The sequence below is a fragment of the Fundulus heteroclitus genome, unplaced genomic scaffold (assembly GCF_011125445.2).
Source record: "Fundulus heteroclitus isolate FHET01 unplaced genomic scaffold, MU-UCD_Fhet_4.1 scaffold_59, whole genome shotgun sequence".
Classification (NCBI taxonomy): Eukaryota; Metazoa; Chordata; class Actinopteri; order Cyprinodontiformes; family Fundulidae; genus Fundulus; species Fundulus heteroclitus.
This window is the reverse complement of record NW_023397022.1, coordinates 984,993-1,002,065: the sequence shown is the minus strand read 5'-3', so window position 1 is coordinate 1,002,065 and position 17,073 is coordinate 984,993. Positions and strand designations below refer to the sequence as shown.

The window sequence follows — 17,073 nt, the reverse complement described above, 5'->3', positions numbered from 1 at the left end:
GTCCGTGATGTGCACCCCCAGGAATTTGGTGCTGGTGACCACCTCCACAGTTGAGCTGTTGATGACCAGTGGAGCGTGGTGAGGCCGGTTCTTACTGAAGTCGACGATGATCTCCTTTGTCTTCTCCACGTTCAGGATCAGGCTGTTGTCTCTGCACCAGCCCACCAGCTACTCCACCTCCTCTCTGTAGTCCTGGTCATTGTCGTCTCTGATCAGGCCCACCACCGTTGTGTCGTCTGCAAACTTCACAATGTGATTGGTGGTGAACCTGGGGACGCAGTCATAAGTCATCAGGGTAAACAGCAGGGGGCTCAGGACGCAGCCCTGAGGGGAGCCTGTGCTGAGGGTGATGACATCAGAGGTGTTCTGTTCGACCCGGACTGACTGAGGTCTGTTGGTGAGGAAGTCTAACTGCCAGTTGCGAAGGGGTGTGCTGAAGCCCAGATGTTCCAGTTTTTCCACCAGGTGCTGTGGGATGATGGTGTTAAACGCTGAACTGAAGTCCAGGAACAGCATCCGCACGTGTGTGTTCTTCTCCAGGTGTGTCAGGCTCAGATGAAGAGCAGAGGAGATGGCGTCCTCAGTGGAGCGGTTCCGTCGGTAGGCAAACTGGAACGGGTTAAGTGTTGAGGGGAGACTGGAGACTATGTGTTCCTTTACCAGCCTTTCAAAGCACTTAATCATGATGGGAGTCAGTGCAACAGGCCAGTAGTCATTGAAACAGGTGACTTGAGGTTTCTTTGGCACTGGAATGATGGAGGTAGACTTGAAGCATGCTGGCACTGTGGCTTGCTCCAGTGAGGTGTTAAAAATGTCTGTGAGAACATCAGTCAGCTGACCTGCACACTCCTTGAGCACCCGCCCAGGTATGTTGTCGGGGCCTGGGGCCTTCCGCGGATTGACTGTCCTTAGAGTCTACCACACGTCAGCTGTGTCAAGGCAGAGCACATCCTCTTCCTGATGGGGGACAGCTTTCACTGGTGGAGTGCTGTTTAGTGTCTCAAACCTCCCAAAGGAGTTGTTTATTCCGTTAAGAAAGTCAGCATCAACTTCGCCCACCGGGGGGGAGGGCGTGTTGTATTCTGTTATTGCCCGTATTCCTTTCCACATGCTCCTGGTGTTGCTTGCGTCATGGAAAAGCTCTTGGATTTTCTGACTGTGGTTCCGCTTCGCTAGCCTGATGGCACGGTTCAAGTTGGCTCTCGCTGTCCTCAGTGCCTCCTTGTCCCCAGACTTGAAGGCTGAGTTCCGAGCTTTTAGCGCTTGACGGACCTCCAGAGTAATCCAGGGTCGTTGGTTGGCTCGGGTGATGATGGTCTTGGTGGTGCTGATGTCCTCAATGCATTTGTTGATGTAGGCTTACACAGTCATGGCGTACTCATCAATGTCAATTTTGTCCTCATAAGTTGCAGCAGCTTAGAACATGTTCCAGTCAGAGCACTCAAAACAGTCCTGGAGCGCCACCATTGCTCCCTCGGTCTACACCCTCACCTGCCTCACTGTAGGTTTAGCTCTGATCAGCAGGGGCCTGTATGCAGGAATTCACATCACAGAAAGGTAGTCTGAAGAGCCCAGGTAGGGGTGGGGGGTTGCTCTGAATACGCCTTTTATGTTTGTGTAAACTAAGTCTAGAGTGTTCTCTCCCCGAGTTGCAAAATCCACATGTTGGTAGAAATGAGGGAGAACAAATTTCATATTTGCCTGGTTAAAATTCCCAGCAATGATGAAAACCCCCACTGTGTGTGCAGATTGCATCTCAGAGATAGTCCGATAGAGGACACTCATAGCCTCTTTTGTATTAGCACTCGGAGGAACATAAATCGCTGTGATGATAACAACAGTGAACTCTCTAGGCAGATAAAAAGGTCTGCAGCTAATAATCACAAGCTCGATGTTGGGAGAGCAAAAACTTGTGACTATTCTAGCATTTTTACACCAGTTGTTATTGATGTGAACACAGAGTCCGCCTCCTCGGGTCTTACCGCTTAGTTGTTTATCTCTGTCGGTGAGGAAAGTAGCTAGCCCCTCCAGGCTAACGGCGTTGTCCGGGATTGATGAGTTAAGCCATGTCTCCGTCAGGATCAGAGCGCAGCAGTCCCTGATCTCACTCATTGCAGAGAACTCGAGTTGTAAATGGTCTATTTTGTTGTCCGGTGAGCGGACGTTGGACAGCAAGACGGATGGCAGCGGCGATCTGAAGGGGTTAGCCTTTAGCTTAGCTGCTAAGCCAAGCCTCCGCGGCAGCCGCGTTTCTTCGGCTACACCGCTTTTGTTCGCTCTCCACCGGGATCTCCTTCAGGGATGTTGGAATGTCATTTGGGCTAGAGACATGTGGCCAGATGGTGACAAAGAGAGGGAAGGTAATCCACACAGAGGGGATTGCACTCCTAGAAGGGAGAATAGCAGATGTTGAAAGAGCTATAAATATTCTGGAATACCACAAGAAAATGGTAACCATGAAGAAGCCATAGGGAAAGCAACAACAGCCAAATACCTGCATTGAGTAAAGCAAGTTCTGAGAAGTCAGCTCAATGGCAAGAACAAGGTCCCTGCAACCAGATTCTAAATGTTTTTTGCCTGTGTGTTATGTTATCTGTGTATTTCCTATTTATAAAGATTTTTTATTTTGATTCTTGGGGGGGGGGGGGGGGGGTTCTAAATTATTAAAGGTATACTATGCAAACGGGGTTGATTTTCCAGCGAGGCTCCCCCCAGAGGGCGAAAGTAAAAGTGCACTGTCGTAAAGATGCTCAGCTGTTCTCCTGGTTTCTCTGTCAAGCCAGGCGTGGTTGTTTTGAGCTTAGCAGACAGGCGAATGCAACGAAAAGTCGAAAAAACGGCAGTACAAACAATGACTAACACAGTGTAAGTATGAACATGCACAGAGAGAGAGAGAAACCATTCCAATGTTACTTACAATTTCATCAGCAGAAACGCGAGGTCCGCGTCAGCCTTGCAGCCTTCTTTTTCTTTTAGCTCTCGCCATTCGGAAAAAGCTTGCCCGATGTTCACCCGTGTACGACTCCTCTATCTGTCCAGAGCCCTTTTCCTCTTTCTTGCCTGCTCTGACATGGGCTTTCGCTGTTTTCTCGCTGGTTCCGCCATAATAACTGCACAAATATCACCACTGCGCTAGCAACGAGCATGCCTTTCACTGGGGGCGTGTAGCAGTTCTCGCCGTAAAGCAAGACCGACTCTCGCGATGCAAAGACTTTTGAGCCTGTGGGTGCGGGCCGAGGGCTCCTGCAATTGCAAGTACGGTATTTCCCCTACAGACCACCAGGGGCAGCCGAGAAAACCTTTGTTCGACCAGAAATTACTCATTTAATCATCCAAAATGGTATGGAACACATTAATTAACTGAAAAATGTTGCATAGTATGCCTTTAAAAGGACAATTTTTGTGAAAGTAATATGCAAACGAGTACTCTTCTGGTTTTTTTGCTATTTTAATACACCTAATGATAAGGTGAATATTAGACTAAATTTTATGTCTTTAACTTTAGCTATCCCTGTAATATAACATCCAGTCTTTTTCCATATAGGTGTGTCAAAACTCATATATTCAAGCTTTGATAACGTCTTTTATAAAGTTTTATCTATTTTTTTTAACATTCTTATCTTACATTAATCATGTCTTCGTATGCACACACACACCCTGACTACACACTCAACCACACTCACATCTTGGACTTTAACCTGTCATGGTGAAATTCGAAGCAGCTCTACATCTCTCCTTTCGTTCTTTGAAACCTGCCCATTTGACTTCTAGCTATACAGTTCTAAAAGGTAGGCTGTTTTATCCTTTGTTTGCTATTTGGAATCTGTATGAAATGTTTCCAGTGTGTTCATTTCTTTAATTTAAGCAATTTATTTATTTTACAAATAAGGTTAATGAGGAAGAGGCCTGCCTTGATCAGATTTCAAGGCAAGGCAAGTTTAGTTATATAGCACTTTTCTGTAACAAGACAATTCCAAATGCACTGTTAAAGGTTTTCCTTCTGTCTTTCTTTAGTTAATTTCCTTTTCATTTCTGTTCTCATCAAGACCTGACACATTATCTAAATGCTGTTTTGGTATATGTTGGTAAGCTAAATTAGACTAATATAGTTTACCTTATATTCTCTTCGCTCAAGCTTTATTAGTCAGGCTGTCTAGTTTTATTGTTTTATGAGATGTGGACTATGAACCTGTAGCTTTTGTCAGCTCTTGAAGCATAGTAACAGCTTTGTTTACAGCATTCACTAATGTCATTTGAGGTTTTATATATATTATTTGACCTTAAGGCTGTAGTTGGTGGCACAATACTTTGCCATTGACAATCTAAATATTAATTACACAGATATAATTTAAAGTATTTAAGAAGACATTTCAAACCATAAGGACAAGTGACAGCTGGCTTTATTTGGATCATTAATTTGAAGAGAACTCCTCTTTCTGTCCCTTCTGTTTTATGTAATACAACCAGGTGACCTGTAGAGTAAAGATGGCTAAGACTTTGCCACGGAGTGGTGACATAATTTTATGTGTTGTCACAAAGGAATGTCGCAGTTACACATCCTCTAATGCAACATAATATTTTTAATAAGAGGTTGACATGAACAATGAATGAAAAGATCGATTACGGTGCTGTACTTCCAGCGAAGTTGGAAGTAATCTTGAAGAAAGACAGTACATATTTTAATCTCAGTATCTATCCTAAAATGCAGTCCCAAGTTTATACAACCAAACAAAATAAATTTGATAGTCATAAGTAATATCTGGGATTTTACTGCATTTCAACTGGTTATGCTGTTATTAAACACTGGGGTGGTAAATAAATAGAGTACATTTAAAGAACCTCTATCAGACATGTCACATGAACCAAGTTTACTTTATCTTCTCATGGCTTTTATACAGCTCTGTAACTTCCTCTTAAATGAGAAAAAAGACATGTAGGAGCATCAAGTCAACCTTAACCCCATATTCTTTCCTGACATTTTAGCTGATTGTAAAGGCATGCGTCAAATATGAGACAACTTAAAAATAGGGTGGTGGCGGCTATCTCCGGCAATCTTTGGGTGAGAAGTGCAGCAAAAACAATGTGCTTGAATGCTTTTTCTTGAAATGCAAACACTGTAAGCTCTAGTTTAATATATATTAAACCAATATTGGATATTTTTAATCAGAGGCTTTTCCAGACACACAGTAAGAGAGGCCGCAACAGGAGATCCTTTCTGCTAACAGCCATCAGCATTTACAACTTATTGAAGAAGCCCCTATAACATGAGTTATGACACTATTTAATTTCCCTTTAGAATTGCTAAAGTATTTTTGAATAGAATAGAATTTAATTGGTCAATACTCCATTATCATAAATGGAGTATGTTGAGCTACTCTGACACATTGTGAAATCTTATTTCTGATACTTGTAAACCTCCTGATAAACATAGCTGGACTCTTGGAACTGTGTGGCTTGTTGCGTGAGGAGGGGCTATAGAATTATGGGTGTAACTCAGGTATATAATGCAACACGTTTCTAAGAATAGCTATGTTGGAAAACACTCAGTGGACAGTAATAGGGGACGAAAACCACTGAAAAGTATACTAACAATGTTATAATTCACCAAAGGAGCCTACACTGGGTTAGCAGCAAGTTTAAGACAAGAACAAGATTTGAGATTACAAATTCAGGATTATTATGTGTTGATTTTAGGAACTTCACAAGAAGAACATAGTTAAAACAGCTAGAAAGATCAAGCTCATCTCATCAGTGATGGTAAGAATAACCTGAACAAATGGTTTCTTTACTGTAACAATCTTTTTCCTAAGCTTTTAATTTCTTACTTTAATAATAATATTTTATTTAGGACACCGGGATGTTAGAGATACCTGCTGAGCTTTCCGCCAGACTCCGCAATACAGCAGGTACGTACTAAAAAATACTGTTTGAAAACAGATTTTAAAACACCATGCACCAGGGGTGTAGGGTTCATGTAATACCACAGGGAAACACACCAAGCAAGGCATCAGGGGAGCCTATTCATCAAGATATTCTGATGGAAAATTTGTAACATTGTACACTTCATGTTTGGATCTTTGTCTTGCTTTTTTATATATAAATTTTTCTACAACTTACTTGAATTCCCCTAAATCCTTTTTCTTCAAATTTTAAATGTAAGTTCTAATTGATTGTGTTAACAAAACCTGAACAACAAATAGTGTCGCTGGAATTAGTTTTGTGTTTACAGTTACCTCCATCAGAGCATTAACAAAACTATTTATTCAGAGAATATGATTAAATGCAACCATTGTGGTTTGTTTAACAATACATTTGAAACTACTTACTGCCCTGGAAAGATGTTATGACTGATGACTCGTGCACAGACTTCTGGTCTGTATTTCTTATCATGTTCAATAAATGGGGAGTGTTGGCCTAGTTGTTAGAGCAGCGCGCTTGCACTTAGAAAGGATGCAAGCACCCGGTTCAATCCCCAGTGCCAGCATTCTGGGTCCCTGAGCAAGACCCTTAACCCCAGATTGCTCCGTGGGCACCGCACATGGCAGCCCTCTGCTCCCCCAGGGTGATGGGTTAGAAGCAGAGAACAAATTTTGTTGTAATGTATGTTTCAATGTATGTTTCAATGACAATAAAGATGATATTACTATTACTATTACTTAAATGTTTTTGAAGAGAAAAAAGCAGCAGCCTCCATTGAAACAGCAAATGGGTTAGGGTTGGGTTTAGGAAAATCACTAAAGAAATATTAACTACACTTTTTGAAGGAATAATATGAAAATATTATGCATTCTTTGTCATGATTTGTGTACTGAACCCGAACTGAACCACACACAGAGCTAATTTTGTGAAGCTCAGTGCTACCATCTGCTGATTAAAACACGTGGACTATATAGGAACTGCATATTTTCAATTAAACGAAGTACATGTTTTTTTCAATAATTATTTTATCATTCTCTTCCTTTTATCTCCTCTTTTTTCACCTTTTCTTTTTTCTTCTTGTTCTTCCTTTCCCATTGTGGTGTCCATATCATTTGAGATATTCCCTGCATGAATCATAATAAAACTATTCACATTCATAAATCAAGCGGAGCACTATGGCAACAGCTGTACTGCTCCACTTGTGAAAGTCAAATCTGATGAGCTCTTTTTGGCATTAAGACAACAATTTTTAAATTTTTTTGAATAATGATAATGCATTTAGCCACAGGGCCGGATTAAATTGTTGACACCCCTGCCCAAACAAATATATATATATATATATATATATATATATATATATATATATATATATATATATATATATATATATATATATATATATATATGCGTTATGCAATCAAATCAAAAAGTTTCCTGTCTAAGGAATCCCAGCAGATTATGAGTCTTGACAAGCAGCATTTGTAATTATTTGCTTAGATTGAGGAGGAGATGAACCCGGTATTCAGCCAGACACTTGAGGTAATGTTTAACAGGATTTATTGAAGTGATGATGGGGTGGGTCAGGCAGGCTGGCAGGCAAAAACAATCCAAGCTGGGTATAGAGCAGACATCCAAGCACAAAACCAAAAAACTAACAGGAAATGGGCAGACTCAAAAAAAGGCAAAAAGGTCAGATACAGAGAATACAGAATGCTGGAGAGCTCTTACCACTGGGAGATGAGACATGACGTTTCTGGCAAGGAGCAGAGAACTGAGGCAGGTATAAATAGACAGGCAAACAGGTGAGTAGGGAGAAACTAATTAACCAGGAACAGGTGAAAGTGATCAAGGAAGGGGAAGCGACTGAGAGGATGATGGGACAGAAACTAAGATGAACAACTACAGAGCCAAAATATCCATAAAGAGAAAACCCAAGATAGAAAACAAGGCTTAGACTGCTCAACCATTATAGCAGGATGTGTAACAGCAAGTGCTCTTTTAGACACAGGTTTAGAGATCAGCGTCTCTCTGTAAACTGTTTCAGTTAGAGACCTGTAACATAGTCATCGCCAGCTACACTCAAGATCAGTCATGCATCATAAAACAGGTGTTATTAGACATCGCTTTCCGTGACATGACCCCAGTACACCCTATCTACATCTGCACTTTAGACACAGAACCTTTTCTTGTAAGATCTGTTAAACCGGTTATCTCCACACATTGACTGGCCATCTTTGGGCCCAAGTGGGGACCCCCAAGCCTCTTTCTTCTGGTAGTGGACAGTCCGTCCCTATCTACCAGGTGACCAGCTCGGAAGAGCCAAAAGAATTCTTTGCACAGCTTCTGCCTTCAACAGACGATTTACAGGGCCTCTGGCACACCACCACTGCCTGCCAACCAGAGAACATCTCTTCGCAGTCACACATCTTTCCTTTGCTCGCTTAAACACTGTGGAGTTAAACTCTACAACCCCGGAGTGGTCGAAGGTGTGCACCAGGAGGACACTTTCATGCCAGACGTGCTACTGGCTCTTTGGTCGGAGAAGTCTGCGATCAGTAGAGACCTGTAAAGCTCTATGTACCAAGAAAAACCCCACCTGGCTGAAATAAAATGCAGCCATTACTTGCTCTCGGCAGACTGGCCTCGCCGGCTTCTGAAATCAATGGGGGTGTGCATGTTCGATGCACAGATTGGCACAAGACAACTCTCCCATACTTTCAGCATTATGGAGAATTTACATCCTCCAGTCTTTATTGGTGCTGATCTTCTGGTAAGATTAGGTGCACAGTGGGTAACCAGGTCTTGTGGAACCAAGCTCACGTGACCCCAAGTTCCTTCCTGGGCACCCCTGAAGTCACGCGGTCAGGGCAGACCGTCCCACAGGATTGCCAGGTGGCTAGCGAAACAAACACGCTAATACCACCACAGTCTGCAGACGTACCTGTCAGACTAGTCACCATTATGACCCAACAAATACAGAGTACACAGGTTTTATTTCAACCACTTTCTTACTTCTGGGAGTCAAACCTGGTAATCTGAGGCACACCCCTGCTTACATTCTGGTGGAGAATCCAACCCAGATGCCAATCCAAGTTGTGGCAAAGAAACCTCTTGGGGTGTTCATAGAAAGCTCTTTCCATGGCTTTGAGTTGAGCATTACCGTCATTAGAGACCTGCCCTTATTCTTGACTGGTAGACAGGACTCTGCAGAAAGTGTTTACCTTTCCTTTCAATATGATATTGATCAGGGGACATGAAGTTCTGCCTGCTGGATCCCTTTGTGGTGCTACGCTTGGAGCTGAAGGAAAACTGTTGGTGTATGCGATAGCAACTGACCCAACAGAACCAGCAACAAATCATCTGAAGGACTCAGCCACTGAGCCCAACCCTGGTTTCGAAGCAGAAACAGCTGGAAAAGGCTTATGCACTGACCACTGAAGACGAGAGACCAGCACTTTTCTGAGTTTCAGTCGATTCTGTCTAAAGATTCTAATGATTGTGGGGTCACAGATTTGGACATGGTTCGCATCCCAACAAACACAAACTCACCCCCTACTTTTGTGTCATGTTTCCATGCTTTTTTACCCACATGCAGAACACACTGAATTGGCAGATTGGCGGTTTAACAAGGTTTATTAAACAAATATGAGGCGAACACGGGGATTTCTTCAAAGCATCGGAGAATGTAGGGCGCTTCAGAAGTTCTGAAACAGAGAGAGAGAATTACAAGATGCCACAACAACGAGGAAACCGACGAGACCGGGTTCTGACCACTGAGAACAAACCACTGGGGAGAGTGAGCGTTTGCTGCAGAGGCCTGGAGGCGGAGGCTGCGGATGCTTGCAGCAGAGCAGGTGACTGCCATTCTGGGGGCTGCCACCAGGTGGAGGGCAGAAGGGTTCCGGCGATCGGGATGTGGGACGGGGACGGCAGCTGGTTGCTGGGCGTCGCGCAGGCTGGGTGCTGGGATCGGCGTGTCTTCACGGAAGGCTTAAGATCGCAGGGAGAGCGGAGCTGGACAGAGAGAAGCCAGCTCGGCTTCAATTCAATTCAATTATTTCAATTAAATTTTATTTATATAGCGCCAAATCATGAAACGTGTCATCTCAAGGCACTTTACAAAGTCAAGTTCAATCATATTATACAGATTGGGTCAGATTATACAGATTGGTCAAAAATGTCCTATATAAGGAAACCAGTTGATTGCAACAAAGTCCCGATGAGCAGCATTCACTCCTGGGGAAACGTAGAGCCACAGGGAGAGTCGTCTGCATTGTACATGGCTTTGCTGCAATCCCTCATACTGAGCAAGCATGAAGCGACAGTGGGAAGAAAAACTCCACATTAACGGGAAGGAAAACCTCCAGCAGAACCGGGCTCAGTATGAACGGTCATCTGCCTCGACCGACTGGGGGTTAGAGAAGACAGAGGAGAGACACAATAAGAGAGACAAAAAAGCACAGAAGTAAACATTGATCCAGTAATCTGTTCTATATTAGATGATAATAGCGGGTGAGCCGTCTTCTCTGGATGATGTCTCAGATAACAGAACGCCAGACCAGATCTACCTACTATGAAGAAAAAAAAGAGAGAGAACAAAAAGTTGTAAACAGAAATGATGACAAGCAATGCATAACAGTAGAACTCGATAGAGTGAAAAAAATAGATCCTGATGTCCTCCAGTAGCCTAAGCCCATAGAAGCACATCCCCATAGGTAGGTTAGGGCAAAATAAGCCACTCTAGTTATAAGCTTTGTCAAAAAGGAAATTGTTAAGATTAGTCTTAAAAGTAGACAGGGTGTCTGCCTCACAGACCAAAACTGGGAGTTGGTTCCACAGGAGAGGAGCCTGATAGCTAAAGGATCTGCCTCCCATTCTACTTTTAGAGACTCTAGGAACCACCAGCAGACCTGCAGTCTGAGAGTGAAGTGCTCTGTTAGGAACATACGGGGGTAATCAGAGCTCTGATATATGATGGAGCTTGATTATTAAGGGCTTTATACGAAGAAGAATTTTAAATTCTATTCTTGATTTAACAGGAAGCCAATGGAGGGAAGCTAAAATTGGAGATATCTTTGAAGAGTTTGCTCTTGTTCAGAGTAAAAAGCTTTTATACCAGGGATAGGAGAAAAAAAGACATATTTACCAAACCCACACTAAGAGCCAGCTACTTTTGAAAGTAGGGCCTTATACGTTAGAAGAAGAATTTGAAATTATATTCTTGATTTAACAGGAAGTCAATGAAGGTAAGCTAAAATTGGAGAAATATGATCCCTTTTGTTGATTCTCATCAGAACTCTTGCTGCAGCATTTTGGATCAGCTGAAGGCTTTGAACTGCATTTTGTGGACTTCCTGATAGTAAAGAATTACAATAGTCCAGCCTTAAGGTAACGAATGCATGGACTAGTTTTTCAGCATCACTCCTGGACAGAATGTTTCTAATTTTGGCAATATTCCTGAGGTGAAAAAAGGAAACTCTGGAAACCTGTTTAATATGGGATTTAAATGCCATGTCTTGGTCAAAAACAACACCAAGATTTTTTACTTTATTACCAGAGGCCAAGTTAATGCCACCCAGATTAAGTGATTGATTAAGAAGTTTATTTTTTGAGTCCAAAGATTACAACTTCTGTCTTGTCAGAATTTAAACAGCACCCTGAAACTTTTGTGTGTCAGTACAACATGTTCCTGGCAACTTACGAGTTGACACAGGACATCCATGATAAACTGCTGGAGAAAATGATAATCAGGGAATATAACTCCACATACAACTCTCCAATCTGGCCACTGTTTAGAAGCAGTAGAGCTTTCTGAGCTATCTAAAATTTTAGCTTCATCTAAACCTTCTACCTGTATGTTAGACCCAATCCCAACCAAGTTGTTTAAGGAGGTATTCCCTTTGATAAGTGGCACTATTTTAGACATGATTAATCTATCCTTAGTAAATGGATATGTACCACAAGGTTTTAAAGTGGCTGTTGTTAAACCTTTACTTAAGAAACCTTCTCTTGATCAAGATGAGTTAGTAAACTACAGACCAATATCTAATCTTCTTTTCTTATCTAAAATTCTTGAGAAAGTAGTTGCTAATCAACTTTGTGAACATTTACAAAGTAATGACCTACTTGAGGAGTTTCAGTCAGGCTTCAGAGCTCATCATAGCACTGAAACAGCTCTGGTGAAGGTCACTAATGATATTCTCATGGCCTCAGATAATTGACTTGTGTCTATACTTGTCCTGTTAGATCTCAGTGCTGCATTTGATACAGTTGATCACAATATTCTCCTACAAAAACTTGAGCATACTGTATGTATTAAGGGGAAAGCATTAGGCTGGTTTAAATCTTATCTGTCGGACAGATTCCAGTTTGTTCATGTTAATAATAAATCTTCCTCAAACTCTAGGGTCACTTGTGGAGTACCACAGGGTTCAGTCCTTGGACCAATTCTCTTTACTATATATATGCTTCCGATAGGCAAAATTATCAGACAGCATGGGATTCATTTCCACTGTTATGCTGATGATACTCAGCTATATTTATCCATAAATCCTGATGAATCCAATCAGTTACTTTGACTGCAGTCATGTCTTGATGACATCAAAAGCTGGATGACTTTAAATTTCCTGCATCTAAATTCTGACAAGACCGAAGTTGTAATCTTTGGGCCAGAGTCCTCACAAAATAAACTTCTTAACCAATCACTTAATCTGGATGACATTAACTTGGCCTCTGGTAATAAAGTAAAAAATCTTGGTGTTATTTTTGACCAAGACATGGCATTTAAATCCCATATTAAACAGGTTCCCAGAGTTTCCTTTTTTCACCTCATGAATATCGCCAAAATTAGAAACATTCTGTCCAGGGGTGATGGTGAAAAACTAGTCCATGCATTTGTTACTTCAAGGCTGGACTATTGTAATTCTTTACTATCAGGAAGTCCACAAAATGCAGTTCAAAGCATTCAGCTGATCCAAAATGCTGCAGCAAGAGTTTTGATGAGAATCAACAAAAGGGATCATATTTCTCCAATTTTAGCTTACCTTCATTGACTTCCTGTTAAATCAAGAATATAATTTAAAATTCTTCTTCTAACGTATAAAGCCCTTAATAATCAAGCTCCATCATATATCAGAGCTCTGATTACCCCGTATGTTCCTAACAGAGCACTTTGCTCTCAGACTGCAGGTCTGCTGGTGGTTCCTAGAGTCTCTAAAAGTAGAATGGGAGGCAGATCCTTTAGCTATCAGGCTTCTCTCCTGTGGAACCAACTCCCAGTTTTGGTCTGTGAGGCAGACACCCTGTCTACTTTTAAGACTGATCTTAAAACGTTCCTTTTTGACAAAGCTTATAACTAGAGTGGCTCATGTTACTCTGAGCTACCTTTATAGTTTAGCTGCTATAGGCTTAGGCTAATGGAGGACATCAGGATCTAATTTTCTCACTCTATAGAGTTCTACTGTTCTTCAATTATGCATTACGTGTTGTCATTAACTTTCTGTTCTCTCTCTTTTATCTTCATAGTAGGTACACCTGGTCTGGCGTTTCTGTTAACTGTGACATCATCCAGAGAAGACGGCTCACCGGCTATTATCATCTAATGTAGAACAGATTACTGGATCAATGTGTGCTTCTGTGCTTTTTTGTCTCTCTTGTTGTGTAACCCCCAGTCAGTCGAGGCAGATGACCGTTCATACTGAGCCCGGTTCTGCCGGAGGTTTTCCTTCCCGTTAATGTGGAGTTTTTCTTCCCACTGTCGCTTCATGCTTGCTCAGTATGAGGGATTGCTGCAAAGCCATGTACAATGCAGACGACTCTCCCTGTGGCTCTACGGTTCCCCAGGAGTGAATGCTGCTTGTCGGGACTTTGATGCAATCAACTGGTTTCCTTATATAGGACATTTTTGACCAATTTGTATAATCTGACCCAATCTGTATAATATGATTGAACTTGACTTTGTAAAGTGCCTTGAGATGACATGTTTCATGAATTGGCACTATATAAATAAAATTGAATTGAATTGAATTAAAACCAACCAGCAAATGGCATCAGACGCTTTGAATAAACAAGTACCTCTTCCGCGTTGGCCTGTGATTCATTTAGACCAGGAACTAGCAAAAGTTCTTATCTACAGTGGATGTGACTAATGGCTTTTGGACAATGAGGGTGGATCCAGCTGACCAGTATAAGTTAGTGTTCTCTTTTGGGAGCCACCAGTATACCTGAAACAGATGCCTGTTTGGGAAGTGTAACTCCCCAGCCGAGTTCAACATCTTTCTCCACAACACTGCAGCATGCGAGAACCTCATTTACGTAGACAACATCCTGATGAGGAGCTGAACGTTTGAGGAACACTTGACGGAAGTGTTGAGGGGGAGTGTTGGCCTAGAGAGGGGGAGTGTTGGCCTAGTGGTTAGAGCAGCGCGCTTGCACTCAGAGAAGGATGCAAGTACCTGGTTTGATCCCCAGCGCCTGCACTCTGGGTCCCTGAGCAACACCCTTAACCCCAGATTGCTCCCCGGGCGCCCCACATGGCAGCCCACTGCTCCCCAAGGGTGATGGGTTAAAAGCAGAGAACACATTTCATTGTAATGTATTTTTCAATGTATGTTTCAATGACAATAAAGATGATATTACTCTTACTATTATTATTACTATTGGAACTCAGCCACATTCTAAGTCAACTGGCTGCTGCCGGAGCTAAAGTAGCCCTGACCAAAGGCCAGTGGTGTAGGACGAAGGTAGACTATGTGGACAGTAGGTCCAAATGGCATAGAGACTCAAGCTAACAGGATCTGAGCAATCCAAGACATAACCGCCCGGTAAATGTCTCTCAGCTCCAAAGCTTCTTAGGGGTCTGCAACTACTCGCGTCAGTTCATTGAGGAGTATGCAGACATGGCTAGGCTGTTCACCGAACTTCTACATAAGGACATGCCGTTCACCTGGGGAAAGCCTCAAGAAGCAGAACAGAAACTCTTTTCTGTCCCCTGCCTGGCATACCCAGAAAAAGACAAAGAGTTCTATCTGGAAGCCACCTTCTCCTCACAGTGCCTGAGCATCGAGCTAAAACAGAAATACGACCAAGACATAAGGGTAGTAGCATATGCGAGTAGTCCTTTGAGCAATGTGGAGGTCAAGTTCTCAGACTGTGAGAAAACACTTCTATCAACAGTTTGGGCAGTTGAACATTTCTGCAGATACATCAGAGGTCAGAAGGTGATCATCGAGACATGTCATCAGCCAGTTACCTTCCTGAACAGTGAACGTTTAAGAGAAGGCCAACAGTGTCCAACAGTCGCATTGCAACATGGATGATGGCACTCCAGGGCTACTACGTAAACAAGTAAAGTACAACCAGAACAACAGAATGGTGCTAGGGCAGGGATTGGCAGAGAGTAAACACTGTGAGTGCAACACAAAAGCCATGACCCTCAGGGTTCAGGACACCTTCGGGAGCCCAACCTCAACCCACCGACGAAAACGTGTGTCAGGGACTACCAAGAGTCTAGATAGATGGCTGCGCTTTTATGCACGAACCACAACTCCGAGCCAGAGTAGGTATCGTCCGGGTGGCACGCGAATCCACTGAACCAAACCACTACCAGTTGGGACCCAAAACCAGCCAGCATGCTGAACTCGCAGCAGTGCTCATCACTGTCCAGCAGGCAGCCTCCATGGATGTGAAACAACTGGTGATCTGCTCAGACTCCAACTCTGCTCGGCTCAGTTTCATCTCCAATCTCCCATTGTGGAAAGAAAACGGAATGAAGAACGCCAGAAACAAGGAGGTGAAGCACTCGAAACTCTTCCTGCCGTGCGACCGTATCACGACAAACAAAGAAATGATAATTTACTGGAAGAAGGTAAAAGGACACTCCCGTAATCTGGGACCAGACAAGGACGAAAACGACAAAGCCGACCGTCTGGCCAGACTGGGAGCCAAAAGTGAAACCAAGGAACTGAAGGCATTCAGCCGCAGCTTACCTCACCTGAAGCTGGAAAAAGACCTATTGGTTTATTACCAAAACAGAAGTGGCCCACCCCGATGGGTCGTTCCGGTGAACCATCATCATATTGGCACACGCACATCACTCACCAGTAGGGGGACACCGAGGCTACAAAACTACTCTGAAAATTCTCCGACAGGTCGCATATTGGCCTTCAATGGCCCAGGACACTCAGGAGTATGTGCAGGGCTGCTTTACCAGCTGCCAATTTCAACCAACATGACCACTTGACCATGCTCCGCTTCAGCGAAGGGGGTTACATTTCCGTGTTTTGATCAGCCCAGTTCCCAAAATCGTCAAGAGGTAACAAATATTGTTTGACAATAACATGCAGCTTCATGAAATGGGTCGAATGTTTTCCGGCACAGAAAGACACCGCTGTCACCACGGCAGTCCTTCTGCTAAATCATGTTTTCAGCTGGTGGGGCCTTCCTCTATCCATTGACTCTGGCAGAAGAATGCATTTCACGTCAAACATTATGACCGCACTTTTCGACATGTTGGGCGTGGAAGTTAAATTCCACATCCACTACCATCCACAGTCATCGGGACAGGTAGAGCGAATGAACCGCACCATGGTCGGCATGTTAAAGAATATGTCAACAGCCATGGCAAGGACTGGAACATAAAGCTTCCCCTGCTCCTAATGGCAATCTGCTCTACCCCACAATGCTCCACAGGGGTGACACCCTTTGAGATGATTACAGGTACATAAATGACTCTTTCCCTGCATCTCATTTTACCAGCTGGAAGACGTCAGTGTGACAACCACCTACACGGCACATCATTATAACACCACCTTTTTAAAAGACCATCTCTGAACAACTTTCATGTGTTTCAATTAGACTACGAAACACTGTCTCCTTCCTCTCCACTTTTCTTTTCCTATCCTTGGTTCAAAGTTGCAAACCTGATTACCACTGAATATATTGACAATGGTAATTGTTAAAGTTGCAGTATATTTTTATGGTTACTTGTTATTGTTAGCCTTAAAAGCCAATACAAATGATTAGCTATAGTTAGTTCTGCCCAGGCTAGGTCATCTGAACCAGGCACAATAGATGTTTTTTTTCCTCAAGGATGATGAAGACAACTCATGAATACCGAAGGACTACTAGAAGGACTGTTAGGCTCTTTCACTCATG

General features: G+C 42.9%; 1 protein-coding gene across 1 annotated transcript in view; it reads left to right on the top strand.

Annotated features, from left to right (window-relative positions):
- myo15b (myosin XVB) overlaps nt 1-17,073 on the top strand; it is a 456,255-nt gene that overhangs the window by 272,831 nt on the left and 166,351 nt on the right. The window contains exons 18-19 of the mRNA XM_036133239.1: nt 5,695-5,757; nt 5,849-5,906. Of these exons, the coding sequence (XP_035989132.1) occupies nt 5,695-5,757; nt 5,849-5,906 (121 nt within the window). The remainder of the gene's footprint in view (nt 1-5,694; nt 5,758-5,848; nt 5,907-17,073) is intronic.